Source organism: Lutra lutra, chromosome X (assembly GCF_902655055.1).
Source record: "Lutra lutra chromosome X, mLutLut1.2, whole genome shotgun sequence".
Classification (NCBI taxonomy): Eukaryota; Metazoa; Chordata; class Mammalia; order Carnivora; family Mustelidae; genus Lutra; species Lutra lutra.
In genome coordinates, this window is record NC_062296.1 from 72083656 (window position 1) to 72103694 (window position 20039).

At 35.2% G+C, this 20039-nt stretch overlaps 1 protein-coding gene across 1 annotated transcript in view; it reads left to right on the forward strand.

The window, feature by feature from the left end:
- Positions 1–20039, forward strand: part of DMD (dystrophin) — a 2124834-nt gene that overhangs the window by 1321927 nt on the left and 782868 nt on the right. The window contains 2 exon segments of the mRNA XM_047715765.1: positions 13900–14047; positions 16384–16533. Coding sequence (XP_047571721.1) covers positions 13900–14047; positions 16384–16533 — 298 coding nt within the window.

The window sequence follows — 20039 nt, forward strand, 5'->3', positions numbered from 1 at the left end:
CCCTGAGGAATTCAAAATATAGGCCCAGTAATAAAAATCACCATAAAACCCACAGAAAAAGGACTGACTTACCAAAAAAAAAAAAAAGTGAAATTATAGAAGTGATAGCTTTGGATTAGAAAGAAAGATAAATAAGGAAAGAAACTTGAATAACATAAACTCAAAGAAGAGGAAAAAGAGGCAAACACCTGGTCCTTTCTTACTATTTTCCATGTTTGATCCCAAGCCAAATAAATGAAACTTCTCATACTGGAAGACTTTAATAAATTTTAAACAGAATAAATATTTGTAATTAGATGCAATGTCTGGTTTTCCTTTTAGCCATTCTTCAAGTTATGTACTATGGAATATTAATTGTGTAAAGTGCTAATAATTATTTCAAAGGATGAAGGGACATTTTAATAGTCACACATATTTTCATGAATACACACATAATAAAGTTAAAAAGATCATACTGATTATCTTATATCATAATCCTCACACCTTTAATTCCCTAATATGTATCTAAGAAAGAGATTTATTGTCTAACAGATGTCAACAAACTTTGGTACAGGGCCAAGTAGTAAATGCTTTTGGCTTTGTGAGCCACCCAGTCTGTGTTGCAACTGCTCAGTTCCACCACTGTAATGTGAACATTATAACATAGATGACATGTAAATGAATGGGTGTGGCTATGTTCCCAATAAAACTTTATTTTCCTTTTTTTTTTAAAGATTTTATTTATTTATCAGAGAGAGAGAGGAAGAGAGAGCGAGCACAGGCATACAGAATGGCAGGCAGAGGCAGAGGGAGAAGCAGGCTCCCCGCCGAGCAAGGAGCCCAATGTGGGACTCGATCCCAGGACTCTGGGATCATGACCTGAGCCGAAGGCAGCTGCTTAACCAACTGAGCCACCCAGGCGTCCCATAAAACTTTATTTTCAAAAACAGGTGGTGGGCAGGATTTGGCTCACAGGCCATAGTTTAGAAACCCCAGCAATCCAACTTTCTTGAACTTAATTTAGTTAAGTCTTAACTTAAGACTTAAGTTAAGTCTTCCATAAGACTTTCTTCCATAACACATACTTTATTTTTCATGGAGAATCTCCCATGTATATGGGAATAATGTAAATAGTATTATTATAATGTAAATAGTATTATTGTTCTCAAATATACAATTAACATGGTGTCATTCTGAGATACTGAATTTAAGAATTGAACCGATACTACATACTAGGTACTGAGATTAGAGTGTGATTGCAGTATAGTGCTTGTCCTTATGGTGCTTGTAATAGACAGACATAGGAAATTACAATATACCCTGTGATGAAAACAGTATGAAGAGCTGTGGGATTATATAACAGGACCTATAGCATAGACTTGAGTGGGATGGGGGTGATAATTAACTGAGAAAAGTTTCACAGAAGTAGTGATGGCTAACCTAAGATTGGAAAGCTAACTAGAAGCTACCTAGATCAAGACATGGGGAAGGGTAACCCAGACAGAAGGAGCAGAGTATGCTAAGTTCTAACATGAGTACCATACTGGATTTCAAGGAAGAGTAAGTTCAATGGATTTTAGAATGCAAAGAAAGATGAAGAAAGAGAAGTAAGTAGAGATTACATATTGTACTTTCTGCTCCCTTTTAAAGAAGTTGGATTTTATCCCAATGATCCTAGGGAGATACTGTGAGGATATAAGAAGACATATTTTAGAAAGATGATTCCTTCTGAAGTGTTGAGAATGGATAAGAAGATGGCAAGATGGGAAGCAGAACTCAGTTAAGAAATAGCCTCAGTAATAAAGACAGGGAGGATAGAAGGAGTTTGTGGCAAGGAGAATGGAGAGAAGTGATCACACTTGTAAGAGCTATCTCATGTGGAATTGTGAGGACACATTTATTGATAAACTCCAGGAGGAAGAGACAGGAAAGAACCAAGGATGCCTCAGATAATTAGCTTAAGAGACTAGGACCTGGCAGAGACATCCATGGAGGCTGACAGAGAAGCTGCCTTGGGAGGGAAGATGATGGTATGTGCGAAGAGAAAAACCTAGTTATGAATGAAAGCTGAGGCCATTCAATTTTCGTTACATCTTCCACCACATGGCAATGGCTTTATTACAGCCTTTGCTAATAAATTATGTGACTCTGCCTCTAACAGATGAAGATCCAAAATATCCTTAGTGTTTTTATAAATCAGTTCCAGCACCTGCAATGAAAGCATTCAACAAAAATCCAGAAATTCGGGGATTCAGTTAGTCAATTGGACTAGTAAAGTGAGATTGGAGGGAAGCCTGGGTGGTTCAGTCAGTTAAGCCACTGCCTTTGGCTCAGGTCATTATCCTAGGGTCCTGGGATTGAGTCCTGCACTGGGCTTCTTGCTCAGCGGGGAGCCTACTTCTCTCTTTGCCTCTGCCTGCCACTCTGCCTGCTTACGCATGCTCTCTCTCTCTCTCTGATAAATAAATAAATAAAATCTTTAAAAAAATAAATTTAGATTGGAGAACAGAGTTCAATCTGGCAAGCCCCCCAAAAGATTATTCTAGTATTTTTTTTAATGTATGACCTGAGTTTGATGGGAAAATTAATTATGACAGGCCTGGGATTCTAGGTAGAGTCTCTTCAGATTTAGCTGTTTTGTTTTATCTCCTACTTACTTCACTTAGTTTTTTGTTTGTTTGTTTTGTTTTGTTTTGTTTTGTTTTTTACTTCTTGGTTTTTCTGGGCATATTCTGACCACACTCTTGCTTCAGGACCTTTGTATTTTTTTTCTTTTGCTTAGAGTGCTCTCCCCCCATTATTTGAATGGCTTTCTCTCTCACCTCTTTTATTATCTAATTTTATTCAAGCTACTACTTAAAAAGAAGGTCTGCATTTCAGTAGCTCAACAATGCAAATATCTCACTCATGCAAAATTCATTTAGTTGTTTCTGATCAACAAAGAGCTCCCCTCCAAATTATGAATCAAAGACCTAAGCTACATTGATTTTGTGGCTCTGACATTTTTGACACGTGGCTGTAGAAAGAGGAGCAATGAGGAATATCACACGTGTAGGGATTAAGTTATAAACCAGGGTTGGAATCAGTGAACCTCACTTTTGTTCACATTCCCTTGGCTAGAATTTCATTATTGCCATACCTAATGGCAATGGAGGATGGAAAATGATAGCTAACTTTGTGTTGAAGAGAAAGAGATCAAATTTTTTGATGAACAGATTGCGATTCTCTACCATGATGATTTTACTCAAATAACCTTTCACAATGAAGATTTCTCCGATTGATATAAAATTGCAAACCCACCTTCCAAATCTACTCAGTATTCCATTTTTTCCTGGCTTCAATTTTTTTCTGTGTAGCATCTAACACTATGTTGCAATCTACATGTTTCAGTTTATCTTGTGTATTGTATGTCTCCCCCTAATAGAATATAAGCTCTAGGAGGGCAAAAACTTGCCTGCCTCCATTGCCATATCACCAGCCACTAATAGACCTTCAATAAATGTTTGTTGCATTGTAATCCTACATCTACTTTACCTAGAATTAGTGTAATCTGGTGGCACTTTTACTTATAGATTGGCATTTTGACTCTAATTGTGCTTCCCCCATAAAATGTGCCAAGGAAATTTGTCAGAAGAGAGAAATAGAGCTATCAACTGGTTCATGAAAAAGCTCAATTTCAAATAGTCCTTCTGAGTACTCATGCATGCTTTATAAATACTTTCATGTATGTAAGTGTGTTGGCTTAAGGAAAATTCTGAGATAGGATAAAAGCTCAGTTTCCAAATTTACCCTTTCTTTAACTCTGTATTTTCTCTATGACTTGTTGAATGCTATTAGTAAAGCAGTAGACAAAAACTGGTGTTTCTGCAAGCAAATTTAATCCATATAACCAACCATGCAATGTTAAATGTCCCAATTTTAGCATGAAGAAACTGAGGCCTATAGAAGTTAAGCAACTTCTCCAAGTTCGTGCACTCAAATAATAACTTGCAAGGCCTCAATTTGGTTTTCTTTTCCTTTCAGTAGCTCACCACTAAGCTTCATGATACCCCTTCTCATTTTCATAATTTTTTCCCTTACTATTGAGAAGTAAAAGCCTGAACAACTTTGACACGTTATTTTTCTCAGGAGTACTTCATTTTAATGAAGCACAAGCTATAGACAAAATGAATAAATGTCTAATTGTGTAACTCTAGCGGTAATCAGGTACGAAAAACATGTTGATTTAAAAATAGTTAATGCTTTGGTTCTGATTCTGACAGTGTCCTATAGAGCGTATAACCTGGGGAAGTTAATGTGTTTTGCTAAATATGTTTTTGGTTTTTTGTTTGTTTCTTTGTTTTTGTTTCTTAAAGATTTTATTTATTTGACACAGAGAAAGAGAGAGAGAGCACAAGCAGGGGGATTGGGACAGGGAGAAGTAGGCTCCTCACTGAGCAGGAAGCCCAAATCGGGGCTTGATCCCAGGACCCTGGGATCATGACCTGAGCCGAAGGCAGCCGCTTAACTGACTGAGCCACCCAGGCACTCAATATGTTTTTTTTATTTTGTTTTTGTTTTTACCTTAAGAGAGACCTTACATTTGAATCCTTTTGAAGTTTCTCATGTTACAAGATCCTCGTCTTATTTTAATCAGAACAAAAAACTACTATCTGGGAAAGTTGTATTAATTTCACCTCAATTGATGATGATTCTGGTCATCTGCATAAGTCACTTGATAGAGGAAAGAATTGGGAAAAAATGTAATTAACAGAAGTCATGATTAGCTTTGTTGGTATGACATCACAGTTGAAAGAGTTGTATGTCATTGTAAACAAGGTCTGTAAAGATTTTTTAAAAGCAACTCAGTAAGTGGTTACGTTGTGTACCTCACGGACATGTGGCACAACAAAGAGAAAAAACTGTCTTTACATAACATAGAACTGTCTGCTGTTAAGCGTGCTTATGGCTTGGAGTAAACTTTCCAGTAGAATCTTAAACATGGACTCAGCAGTGCCATACATCAGGCCATGTGGGTAGAAGTGAAGATAACTCTGCCTCGAAAACTGAATTATGTAACTCAAAAAGTGGATCCACCAGAGTGACAATTCCAATGTAGAACATGAATGTGAGGAATGTATTACACAACTACTGTATAAACTGTGAATGGGAAAATGTGATCTTTCTAATATAATATGTAATTTTAAATTAGTATGTGCAATCAAATTAATTAAGCAGTATAGATAAGCTGGTGTTGATTCTACATTTCCCGAAATTTCTATGTTCCTGTTAATCAAAATCTTAGAGAGGAACTTCTTATTTGGAAAATGGTAGAGATAATCACCTTATATTCGGGTATATACAGTATGTACATCTCCCCAGGGCTTCACTTTCTTTATTGGCAATTTTACAAAGGCAATACAAGGGATGTATTGAGTATTTAAAAAGATTCAAATGTAAAAATATCTAGCGCTTGGCCTTCTTGGTAGATCCTCCCCTTCTAAAACCATGCCATGCAATTTGGCAGTCTTCCTCTTACTGTAACAGCAGCCCCACAGTACATGTTCATTAAGAGTTAATGTTAAATTCATTGAATTTAGCAGCATATCCATAATTCTTCCTTTCTGATTATGCAAATCTCTCCCCATCATAATATGTGCTTCCTTCAATTGCATTAAGAGCATTTATAATGTAAACGGCAACAGAGCCAGTATTTCAAACAGAAGCCATTCTTTAAAAAAAAAAAAATAGCTAAATGTATTGAAATGCCTCTAAAAGTAAAATATTTAGTACTTAATTGCAGATGGGTAATGTTAAATATCCCATTCATTATTATTACTACCACATGCCTGAATAAATCCTACCATAAGCATTAACCAAGTAGGTAAACAAAGAAATAACACTTCATGTGATGAATGCCAATATAAAGCACGTTTAAACTGTTCTGTCAAGAGACAAGCCTGGAAGTGCTAACTCTGTTCCTTTGCTTTTCTGCAATCATCTGAATATATAAATTCAAATTGCAGCTTTTAAAACTTCAAATCGAGGCTTTTGAAATTTCAGAAAACACATGCGCTTGAAAAAGCAGATTATAACAAGGTCCCGGTGGGATTTGGGCACCATCTTTTTTATATTTCAAAGTACAAAAAACAGACCTAGGCAAGAAATGACTACCAAATGTTTTCATATTTAAAGGGTGCTGTACTTTTTTAAAAAATTAAATCATCAGAAAAGTTTTCCACAAACATTGTGTGAAGAGAAAGATTATGGCAAATAGCTTAGCCAAAAATTCTGCTTTTTAAATGAAGATTTATTCTTTCTGGGAGTACTTATGAATTTTCTAGATTAGTATACAGTTAATATCCATAAAATCATATGCAAGTCACTGCCATTCAAACTGATGCTGAAAGTTAATTAGAAAACATACTTAATTATTTATAATACACAGATGAGTTACAGACACCAAATGCACTGTAAATATAGAAAATTTAACAGATTTATACTGGAAAGACAGGAAGTCTTCACAACAATAATTTGATTTGATGGAATCCCTATCAAAATCCCCAATGAGATTTATTCTGTAATTTGACCAAATGATACTCATATTACATAATAGGTAATACTCATATCACATAAAAAGGTAAGAGAGGAGGTTAACCTACCAGAAATTAAGCCTCCTTTAAAGATGTAGTGCTTGAAGTAGTGCTTTACTATCAAAAAATCTATAGTAGATCAGTAAATAGGACCTCATTACACATAAAACACAAAATGAGGAAATCACCACAAATCAATAGAGAATAGATTGTGCTGGGGAAAAATATCAACTTCTCAAAGATTCTTCAAGGTTAGAAGCTTAGCTATATAAATTTAAGATGGATTAAGTTTTTATTCTTTTTAAATGAAAGCATAATGATCCAGAATAATATAAAGGTGAATATTTAAACAACAGTAGGATGTTCACAATTTTCAGAGTAGTATCAATGAAAGAAATCACAAAGAAAGTGATAACATTTTATTTAGAAATAAAATATAAATATAAAAAAGGTAAAAGGGAAACTAGAAAAATATTCTCAGTATTTTTTTAATTTTTATTTTTTATCGAGGTAGATAACATAAGAGCTTTTGCAAACAAAACACAGGAAAAATGGGCAACAGACACAGCAGACAACTGATAGTAGAAACAAATGACAAATACACACAAATATACACATTTTTTCAACTTTTCTGTTAATAAAAAATGGAAAACAATCCCTGACAAACTTTTTTTTCTATCAAGCATATAAATCATAATGAGCTGTAGTGGAAAATGTGTGTTGAGACAGGTGTTTTTATAACTGCTGGTAGAAGTGTGTGAGTGTTCTTATTACCGGCATTGCAAAGAAATTTAGCAATGTGTATCAAAATTATTAGTGTTCTTATTGTGTACTATTCTTCCTCATTCTAAGGAAATTAGAAGGTACGTAAGCCAAAATGAATTAAAAATGTATTTCTGTAGAGTTGTTTATTATAATGAAAAAAAAGACCAAACCAAATGTCTAATAAGGAAAGAATGGTGAAATATGGTGTACCTACATATAGGTTATTACTCAGATCTTAAAAATCAATTTTTAAAAGAATAGTTAATGACCTAACGAAATACAGTAGAATATTAAATTTGGAAAATCAGTACACATTATTTATAGAGTTTGATGGCAATTAAATATATAATATATAAATATTTCCCTCTTTTTCTTAGCTGAATATTCCTGAAAGAAAAATATATGCAAGTAATTAATTTGAGACAGGTTTGAAGTGAGGTTGAGGATACTTGCTTCTACAATTTTATTCTAGGTTTGAGGTGCTTTTTGTCTGTTTGCTTGCTATTACTCTCTTTTGTTCTTCAAGCTGTTGTTTGTTATGTTTTGGATTTTTTCTCTCCCTGTTATGGTCAATTTCTAGATGAAGGCTGAGAAAAGCTTTTACCCATCTGTCTAGTTTTTATAAATGTAATCTGATTTTAGCAAAGTTTTAGTTAACTAAAATGAGTGAAAAATAATGTTAGGAATAAAGTTGCTCTTAAGTATTTGGGACACTGCAAGATGATGTAGCCAAATACTAAAGGAGACAAAGATTTGTGAAGGGAAGGAGGGAGGAAGGAAGGATGGATGGAAGGAAGAAAAGGAGGGAAGAAGGGAGGAAAGGAGGAAGGGTGAAGGAAGGAGAGAAAAGAAAAAGGGAAAATGATGAGGTAGACTGACACACACACCCTTGAAACCTAGACACAGTATTTGAACCATCTTAGAACTTTTTTTTTTTTTAAGATTTTATGTATTTTGACAGAGAGAGATCACAAGTAAGCAAAGTGGCAGGCAGGGGAAGCTGAGCTGAGAGCCCTACCAGAACTCTATTCCAGGACCCTAAGATCATGACCTGAGCCAAAGGCAGAGGCTTAACCCCCTGAGCCACCCAGGCACCCCCATCTTAGAACTTTTAAACAAATAAAGGATGTCTATAATGGAGTTTTTCCTCTAAGAATTGCTTCTCAGTCCAGAGTCTGTGGAAAAATGGTTCTATTCCACATTCTAAAACAAGCTGTCAGCAACTGACACCAGCCACTTTCCTGTGGAGTTTACTAAGAAGGACAACAGTACTGTTTACTCCCAGTGATTTCAACCTCCTCTGTACCCCATGTCCCAGTCCATGTCAGAGGACCGGATGGGATGGGATAGTTTTGTAGGGAGTGCAGTTTGTCTCATGAGGTTCAGCTTCCTCCCTTCTCCCCTTTCATTCCTGTAAAGTCAAAGGTAGGGGCTTCAGGATCATCAGTGAAAACAAGAATGTGGACTGAAAGAAGGGAGAGCCATGTTCTCTTTCAGTTGAGTGTTTGTTGAAATGAAGAACTCCTTCATAGGCCCCTGTAGCTTTTGGAGGGGCCAGAAGAATACTCTAGGCATTCCTTTGGCTTTCCACATCAAAGAAGGGAAAGTGGAGGAGGAGCAGGAGCTGCAAGTTACCCATACATTAAAAAAAAAAAATCAATGAGTAGCTGTGAAATGGACTTTTTCTTTAATTTATCAATTTAAATAAGCAAGAGGGAGAATTACTAATCATTAATGTGAAAATGAAGAAAGAATGGACTCAGAAGATGCCAAATATGAAGAGTAAATGCTTAGTGCAAGTTAGTTTACCATATTTTATCCACCGATGTATTGCTGAGGACTCTGAAATCTATTATTTCCAGCTCTTTAAGTTCCAAATCTCTTATTTTTTCTACTAGTAATTTCCCCTAAATATCTGATGCAATTCACTGTACTCTCTGCTGGAGTAAATACTGTCTCCTCAGCTAGATAAGGTGGAAGCTCTCATAGACCAGATGTAATGGTCAGGAGAAGTGCACAGACCCAGATGACTCAGGACCGAATGTTGGATTGACTACTTAATAGCTGTATGACCTTGGGTAAAATACTAAGCTGGATTTTCTTTCAACTGCAAATAAGGAAAGATGAGTACCATCTCATACTAGTAATGTGGGGTCTTGATACTTGATTCAGTGGCTACCACATACTCAACAACACTAGCCATTAATACCAGTCTGTCTCCTTTTATCCACAGGTCCTGTTGAATTTCCTCCTACATTCTTCATGTATTCTACCTTTCCCTTTTCCTCTGTTAGGTCTTGACGACTTGAACCTTCATTACTTTATGCCTGTCCTTTTATGAAAGTCTCATACTTGATTCCTCAGTCTCTTGCCATACCACCTGTGCCCACATCCACTTTCCACAGGATAGCCAGAGGGGGCTTTGGAAGAAATCTTGCCCTTCTCAAAACCTTTAAGTCATTCATCACCTACAGATTAAAACAAACCGTTATAAGTACTTCATACCCCAGCAGCTAGCCACCTCACCTGCTTTATTTCTTGACCCTTTCTGTATAAATCTTGAATACTTTGCTAACCTGTAATGTCAATGTTAGGCATTGATGTCCACATGCTTACTTTTCACGTACAAGAGGAACCAAAATATTTGTCATTGGCAAAAACTCATGCAATCAAACATTAATTCCCATGGAAAGTAATGCCAAATCTTTATTGACTCTATTAATGGAAAATAAGCTCAAGCATCAGGCAGATAATGCCAATAATAATGTCCATTCATAATTACAAGCTAAAGATAACAGTAAATTGTCATTATATTATGAATTTTTTTTAAAAATCCTGAACTGACCAGCAACTTGGTAGCAGTCAAAGAACCTAAATCACTATATCAGAACTGGGAAACTGTGCTACTGAACTAAATTTCATCTGTTCTAAACTGCACGTTTATCACATTAAAATCACTGAAACCAGAGTGGGTTTTACAATCTCTCCTGGCCAGGCCACATGTGGTTTGGAAGAAAATCTGAGAAATAGTGGTGGAGCCCTCTTAAGAAATCATCCTCTGATAGCGTATGGGTAAAGGCAGAGGTCAGTTACTCTGAAGGGAAAAGTGATACAGGAGAGGCAAGTTCTAAATACAAGAAAGTCTTAGGACTACCTCATCAATTTATCACTTATATTTTACTTCTCATGTGTATGCAAGAGAAATATATGACAAAAATATAAAAGAATCTAAAAGAACATCTTCTTAATCGAAGAAAGCCTTTAAACGATAAACATCATTATTTCATCAGCACCACGCCTTTTCTGATTCCCGCCTGACAGAATTGAGGATGGTTTTATATGACCTGCAACTGAAGGTGTCTTCAGTTTGGTGAAATATTGTCATACACATTTTCAAGTAAATTAAACCATGTTTCAGAATCAGTATTACAAAGAATAGGAAAGATTCTTTTTTTTAGGTTTTTATTTAAATTTTAATTAGTTAACATACAGTGTAATATTAGTGTCAGGTGTACAGTATAGTGATTCAGCACTTCCATACATCACCAGGTGCTCATCTTAACAGGTGTACTTTTTAGTCCCCATCACCTATCGGTATTATAAAGAATAGGAAGGATTCTTTTAAAATAGGAATGCATGTAAAATGCAAAATGATGATGGCAGAATTCATTCATTAATGCAAAAGTTACTGATTTAGCATCTGTTTTGTGCCAGGCATTGTTCCAGGAGCAAGGGCTATGGCAATAAATAAAAATCTTTGCTGCCAGGAAGCTTCATTTCATGTGTGTGAGATAGACATTATATAAAATAACCAAATTATAGCTTTGTTACATTTAGGAACTAGAAAGATAAAAACAGGGAGAAAGAAGAGAAATTTGGAAGGAGAAGTGTAATTTTTGGTAGGGTCATCAGGGAAGACCTGCGGAAGATGAAGGAGACAGCCATATTTGATATTTGAGGGAAGGACATTGTCTGCAGAAACACACAGCAAATACAGAGATCCAGAAGTGGGGACCCTTGTAGTATATTTGGGGATCACAGCAAGGAAGCCATAGGACCTCAAAAAGGATAAGAGAAATACAGAGTAGATGGAAGTGAGGTCAAAGAAGTAAGGAGATTGGGGATCAGCAGATATCCTAGATCAGTGTTGGTCATTAGAAAAATAAGGTAAGCCACATATGTAATTGAAATTTGTGTCATCACCTCTTTTTTTTTTTTAAGTAGGAACAGATTAAAGGAATACATTTCACTTAACCTAATATATTAAAAATATTACTTCAACCTATACCTCACATAGAAAATATTAATGAAAAAAAGAAAGTGTTAATGAGATGTTTTCCATTCTCTTTTAAAATAGTTTTGGGGCGCCTGGGTGGCTCAGTGGGTTAAGCCGCTGCCTTCGGCTCAGGTCATGATCCCAGGTCCTGGGTTCGAGCCCCGCATCGGGCTTTCTGCTCAGCAGGGAGCCTGCTTCCTCCTCTCTCTCTGCCTGCCTCTCTGCCTACTTGTGATTTCTCTCTGTCAAATAAATAAATAAAATCTTTAAAAAAATAGTTTTATTATTTTACAACAGTTTGTAGGTTCTCAACAAACTTGAGTAGAAGGTACAAAGAATATATTTTTTTTAACTAAGTCTCTGAAATCTGGTGTATATTGTACACTTAAAGCACATCTAATTTCCCCGTTAGCATTTCAGGTTCTCAGTAGCCACATGGGAAGGTATCTACCATATCTACCACAGATCTAGACCCCCACAGAACACTGTAATGACTTTGGCTTTGCTGTGGATACATTGGAAAGCAATAAAAGAGTTTTGACTGCAATAGTGATGTAATATGACTTGGGTTTCCATAGGATCCCAGAATAGGACTTGAGTTTTCATAGGGTCTGCCTTGTTGAGAATAGACAGAAAAGAGAATGTCTCCTCACATGCCCTAGAACAGACTTTGGACAAACTCTAATCAAAGAGCGAAAATGAATATAGACAAGGATAAATTCAATAAGTGGACCCGGTTTGGGGAAAGAATGTAATAGTCGTTCTCTCAACACTCTGTCTTTGAACAGGCTATAAATGAGACAGGCTGTGTCTTTTTCTTACACATGGGGATCTCTTGTTTCCTCTCATGGACTGAGATCATCAAGGCAAGGCACACAATGTATCTGTCTTGAATCCTAATGCCCAGTAGTAGCCTTGCTGGAAGTTAGTAAGTCCTTAATAAATATTTGTTAAATTGAAAACAAAAAAACAGCTAAATGTCCCCAAAATGGAAGCAACCCAAATGGCCACCAGTAGAGATACATATTTAAACAGTTCAGTACTCTACAGCCAGGAGATGAAACAAATTAAGCTATATACCACATGGTTGATTATTATAAAGATTATGTTGAATGAAAGAGACAAGACACAGAAGAGTAGATAGCATATCATTCCATATACTTAGTGTTCAATATAGCCAACATAATCGAATTTGACAGGATACTGGTTATACTTGGAGGTAGTAACTGCAAGGGACAAGAGGGGCCTCTGGGCTTCTGATAACATTCTATTTTTCTGGTCATTTGTGCACTTTCTAAAAATATCTTGAGCTATACAGCAGTCATAGGTGTACTTTCATGTATATGTATTTATATGTATATATGTATATGTATATATGGGAAATTACACTTATGTATATGTATGTGTGTGCATATGTGTATGTGTATTCAATTAAAAGCTTACATCCAGGAGACCTATCTCTCTCAAAAAACAACAAAACATTATAAACTACCTGAGGTACAGACCATTTTCAACTGTGTTATGACCCAATATGTAAGAATAAATTTATGGCTAATTGAAAAACATACAGTATATATGTTTTTATAATTGAAAATTTCCGCTAATATAATATATGTGCTGTATTTTAACTCAGTTTTCCTCAAAAAAGACTGTGAATCATAATTTGGAAAACATTTTAACATGTAAAAACTTAGTGTTCTTTTTATTCCCTTGTTTTTACTTTTACCCTACAATTTCCCAGAAAGGTGTATTTTATTTAAGCATTTTAGAGCAGGCAACCTCACATTATATACTTGTTCTAGTGCAGTGGCTCTCACCCTGGGGCAGTTTTGCTCCCAAGGGGATATTTGGTGGTGCCTTAAGACATTTTTGCTTGTCACAGTTTGGGGGAAAATGCTACTGGCATCTAATGGGGAAAGGCCAGGGATACTGCTAAGCCTCCTCCAAGGCAGAGGACAGCCCCTCACAACTAAAAATTATCCAACCCAAAATGTTAGTAGCACTGAGGTGGAACAACATTGCTCTCATTTAAAAACATTATGTTGGAATTTTTTAAAATTATAAGTTTTTTCTTTATCAGTTTTAACCTCTTACATTTAAGAGGTTCTGGAGATACTGAGGTTTCTTTGTTCAAAGTAAATGAATTTTCTTTAAAAGTTGCATATTGTTAACATCTTTTAAATTGCTTATTTTCTTGAAAGTGTTACCACAATTTTTTTGTTTGTTTCTGAGTTTTCTTTTTAAAAAATAAGAAAGAAAAGTTTGAGAAATACGTTGTTTATAACAGTTATATTCTTATTTCTCCAGGCTAGAAGAACAAAAGAATATCTTGTCAGAATTTCAAAGAGATGTAAATGAATTTGTTTTATGGTTGGAAGAAGTGGATAGCATTGCTAGTATTCCACTTGAACCTGGAAATGAGCAGCAGCTAAAAGAAAAACTTGAACAAGTCAAGGTAATTTTGTTTTTTTTTCTTTTTTTTTAAAAAAACCCCAGGGCCTACTTGTATAAAGAGTATATGAATTGGGGAGGGTATGTGCTATTGTGAGTGCTGTGAAGTGTGTAAACCTGGCGATTCACAGACCTGTATCCCTGGGGCTAATAATACATTATAGGTTTATAAAAAATTAAAATAAAATAAAAGAGTATATGAATCTATTTTAAGGTATTTAATCATTGATTTCCTGCCCATCAGGTTATTGATAGCTCCTCACTAGATTTCCTCAAAACTTTATATTGTTTTAACCCAGTGTTTCCCAGAAAGTATATTTTTTGTAAAAAGTGTGTGTGTGTGTGTGTGTGTGTGTGTGACTGTATTTTGAAAACTAATTTGAAATTGATCTCAGACATATTAGAGAATTTTAAAACCCCAAATTATTTCAAAAACTGGAGGGAATTTTTAGAAATGAATCCCATTTCTTAGGAAGGATCTTAATTGCCAAATCAATCGTATTATTTCAGCCTCTAATTAGAGGTGTCCAATTTGCCTAAAAGTGTTTGTTTGTCTAGGTGTGGTTGGAGATGTGTGGTGTTGAATCACATTCTATACTGGTTGAATAGACATCGAGACTATTCAAGAGGCTTTTTATGCCTTCCTACTGTGATGTCTGCTTATTACTGATTACCTCACCTGGCTGACTGACATGCACTAATTGTGTAGTTAGATTAACTTTCCTGGTTTTAGTTTAAGAAAGAGACTTATTTGGATCTGTTTTACTATAATTCTTGAAGTGAAGGTGAAAAGAAAAAGGAAATTAACATTTAATCGTCTTCTGTTACGTGCTAAGTATTAGGTGTACTTACATCTGCTATTTATTTAATCTTCATATAAAACTTTCAAAATGGTTGCTGTTATCCTCATTTTACAAGGTCATATAATCAAAGGAAATGGAATTGCTCCTTTATCAATGATTCAGTTGGTTTGTACATGCAAATTAGACTCCAATGTCAACCACTTATTTCTGTGAGTCAAGAAATTTGTATCTGAACAGAAGACAGAGTATAAAAATAAAATTAATATTTAGTTCAGTAAACAAATATTGAGCACCTACTATCTGTCAGATATGGCAAAACAAAAACAAAAACAAAAACAAAAAACTACCAAGTTTTGGATCTTTGGTTTGTTTGAAGATGAGTATATCGTAGAAAAATGAACTCAGTGTGTCCTTGAAAATCAATCTTTCCTAAATGTACTGAGTGTTATATATAACAATGTAATTGATACCTCATTTAATAGATATGTTTAGTGCTATTTACTTATTAATAAATGTGCATTGATTTCCATTTTTCCTTAAACAATCTAGATCAACACTGTCCAACAGAACTTTCTGTGATGACGGTAATGCTCTCTATTATCTATTGCAGTAGTCACAAGCTGTAGGTGCCTTTTGAGTACTTTAAAAGTAGTGTGACCAGGGAACTGACTTTTTTATGTTATTGAAATTTAATTAATTTCAATTTAAGTAGCCTCATGTGGCTAGTGACACTATATTGGACACTGTAGCTCTAGATAACACAAATAAAGGACAGTTATTAACAACCATGGTGGTTTGTAGGTCTTGGAAAAGGGCATTTATAATGGAAGACTGAATGAATAAAAGAAATTCAGGGGTATGAGGGACTCAAAAATAAGGGATCTTGAATGAAATTGCCCAAGTTGGAATCACAGCTCCGTTGCTTGCAACTTTTGTGTCCTTGGAGCTGGTACTTAACCTCTCTGTCAGGATTTAATCTCTCTGTCTCAGCTTCCTTCTGAAGAAGAAGATAATAGGATCTACCTCATAGAATTATATTATCTCAATTAATTTTTATATAATATGTGATGAGGTTAACCCAGCACCTGTACCTGGTATGGTCTCAATGGTAGTTACCGCTCAGTATGATAATGCAGTTTCTTACTCTGTAGTAACTCACAGCATGGATGCTTACTACCTGAGAGGATGATGAATTTACCCAGATTGCTCTGTTTCTGACAGAGGTGTGTTTTCAGACTCTTAACAATGCTTGGGGTGTTATTTTGGAGCTCATGATACCACGTGATACTTTCTTCCTTAGAAAGAATTTCCGAGAGATAAGATATTCTGGTCCTTTCTATGATAGGTTTATCTCCTTGGGAGTGGGTGCTCCAGTCCATCAATTCTGCACTCTGTAGGAAGTGGTTGGTATTTGAGGCAGCAGTCGGCCTTCAGTCAAGTTGCTTCATTTTGATAGACTAATTAATAGAGACAAAGACAAGATAGTTGGAATTGTGCTGTAATTCATTATAAATGTTGTTGCATTTGTCTATTTCAGTTACTGGCAGAAGAGTTGCCCCTACGCCAGGGAATTCTAAAACAATTAAATGAAACTGGAGGAACAGTGCTTGTAAGTGCTCCCATAAGCCCAGAAGAGCAAGATAAACTTGAAAATAAGCTCAAGCAGACAAATCTTCAGTGGATAAAGGTTAGACGTTAGCCATCTCTGCTGTCATATGTGTTATATGTTGCTAGTGTTTGTATTTGTTTTGTTTCATGGGTGTTTTATTGCTGGGCTTGGGGGAGGGGAACAGGTATGTGGATTGGTGTGTATTTTAACCTGACCATTTGATTTGGCTCCATGATTCGCTATGGATGGAAAGAATGATGGTGGATGGCAATACATTAATGACCAACAGCCAAAATATAAACCATTGTTACTTTGCATGAGTTATGCTAAAGAATTAGACTGCAAAACAGATGAAGGAATTCAGCATTCAGGTGTGTAATGACAGCATTTTACCAAGTTGGAGGCAGTCCATTTCAACAAGTATTATAAATCAAAATTACTTATCCTTACTCATAGTATAGACTCAATCAGTGATTGATGTGAAAGGTGTTTTGTATTTGTTTGTTCATTTGTTCACTTAGTTACTTAGTCACCTAACTTGTGAGTCTTTGTCTTTCTACCTTGGACACTTCATAAATGTAATAATTTTAAATATCAAATTATTACATACTTATTCTTTAAAACCAGTGGCATATATGAATTTATCATGAAAATAACATCAGTCCATCAAAAGGCAATTCTTTTCCCACTGTACTCCTGTGGCAACTTTGTCATAAATCTCATGAACATACATATAAATCTGCTCCTGCATTCTCTAGTCTCTTCCTTTTGACTGTGTCTGTCCTTCAAGTGTTACCACACTAGCTTAATAAGAATCATTTTTAATAGCTTTACTGAGACATAATTTATATACCATACAGTGCACCCATTTAAAAGTGTATAATTCAATGATTTGGATGTATTTATTTTTGTTTCTATTGTGGTAAAAAGGATATAACATAAAATTTGTCATTTTCACGATTTCTAAATGTACAATTCAGTGTCATATATTACATTCACAATGGGCAACCATGACCATCACCTATGTGTGAAACATTTTCATCCCTCCAGACAGAAATTCTGTAATCATCAAGCGCTAACTCCACATCCTGCTACCAACCCACACAATCTCTAATCTACTCTTCCTCTATGAATTTGCCTGTTCTAGAAGTTCATAAAAGTAGACTGATAGTCTATCTGTCCCTTTGTGTGTAAATTATTTCACTTAGCATAATGTTTTCAAGGGTCATCTACATTCTAGCAGGCATCAGAACACCATTCCTTTTTTTAACTGAGTAACATTCCATTGTATGCATATATGCAATTGTTTTGTCTAAGTTTTGGGGATCTGCTAATCTAAACCCTCCAACTTTGTTCTTCTTAGTCCAGATTGTCTTTGCTAGTTTTGGTTCATTGCTTTAGCAAATACATTTTAGAACCGACTTGTCAATTTTCACTGAAGTCTGACAGGGTAGTGTTTGAAATTGTGTTGAATTTGTAGATCAGTTAACATCTTTACACTAGTGAGTTACCATATTTTGCAGTGTTCAGTCCAAAGGATCTGCACAACTTTTATTAGATTTCATCCCTGATATTTGACATTTTGATCCTATTTAAGAAATGGAATTCATTGAATTTTATTTTCTCTTTGTTGTCAGTATATAAAAATATAATAGATTTTTGTGTATTACGCAGATATTCATTGTCCTTGCTAAATTCACTTATTAATATTAATAGTTTTCAGAATCTTTTGCATTTTTTATGTGCACAGTTTTGTCATCAGAGGTAGTTTCTCTCTTTTCAGTGCTTTGAATTTTATTTTATTTTTTTGCATAGACTAGAACTTCCAATACAATGTTTAATAGAAGGGACAATAATGAGAAACCTTGGCTCATTTCCTGTCTCAGGTAGAAAGCTTTCAATAATTTATCATTAAATATTATGTTTGTCATAGGACATTTTATAGCTTCTTTTAATCAAATTAAGGAATTTCTCCTTATTCCCAGTTCATGTTTTTATGATGAACAGTTACTGAATATATTCAAATGTTTTTTCTGTATTTATTGAGCCTATGATTTTTCTCCTTTGTGTGAATGCAGTAAACTACAGCCACTGGTTCTGAATGTGAAACTACTCTGGGATTCCTGAAAGAAATCATACTGGTCATGAAGTCTTGTACTTCTTATAGATTGCTGGATTCATTTTCTAATATGTTGTTTAGGATTTTTATATTGTTGTTCATGACAGAAAGTCATCTGTAATTTTTTTATAGTATCTTTCTCAAGTGTTGATAGCAATGTTAGACTAGTCATAAAAAGAAGTTGAAAAGTACTCTCTTTTTTTTTCTGGAAGAAATTGTTGCAGATTGGTATTATTTCTTTCCAAGATGTTTCAGAGAATTCAATTGTAAATCTATTTGGTGATGAAGTTATTTTTTTGTGGGAAAGTTTTTGATGATTGATTCAATTTCTTTAATAGATATAGGGGATGGTGAGATTTTTCATTTCTTTGAGTATAAGCTTTTGTAAGTTGTGTCTGTCAAAGAATTTGTCTATTTCCCTGTCATTTTCTCTTTTGGGGTTGTAGACTTAATTCATAGAGCCAGTGGCCTTCTGTATATTTATGTATAAGAATAAGAAATAGACTGTAGGAGCATCTTGTTGGCTGGAATATTTTGCTCTGTGTGCTAAGGCAGGGAGTTGACCCTCTTGCTAGAAGATATCTTCAAATTCTGTACTGCAGTGGGCTTTATTCTGAGATGCCCACAATGACTGCTGAGATTTGTTCCAGATACCAACTTTAATTTCTTTAGATAAGAACCGCTCACTTCTTATTTGTCTTGATTCATATTTATTTTTGCTTATAAGTAAATGTTAAGGGAACACCATTCATTGTGGTAGTTTTGGGCTAGGGCCAAAGTTCCATCTACAAACTTTACATACCCAAATTTTAACCCACTTCCTAGCCCTAGCCATCACGGTATTCTTCCTCTAGTCTCCAGATTATGCCAAGGTCAGATCCCCCTACACCTAAGGCTACTTCTCCCTTACTTTATATGTATTCATGTAGCTCTACTCATATGGGTTTTGACCTTCCAAAAATGTTTTAAAACCTCATATCCACTTAATACCACAGTTCTACTCCCTTACTGAGCATATTTAATACCTGTTAATTTTGTTCCATCCGGAATATAAAGCAAACTGTAATCCTTTAAACCAGGGACAAGTCCATGCCAAAAAGATATTGCTGAACTATATTTTTCACGCCATAAAAAGTGCCTTATTTTAAAAATGTCACAGTTACTTCCTAAGAAAAATTTCTGTATGTAGGTGATGGGAAAGAATAGTAGAGACTTCATTGTCAGGGGGTTGTGTCCAATGTGGTGGCATGGGAAGATCCTGAACTCACCTTCTGCCATGGAACCAGTGATATACAACTACATATAAAATAGTTCCCTCTGAAAAACACCTGAAAACTAGCTGAAGGGTTCCACCACAACAAAGGATAAAAGTGCCACATCAGAACAGGTAAGAGACTCAGAGACTCTGTCTAGCATGGCAGCCGACAATTAGGATGGACTTCACAGAACGGGAACTTCTACCTAA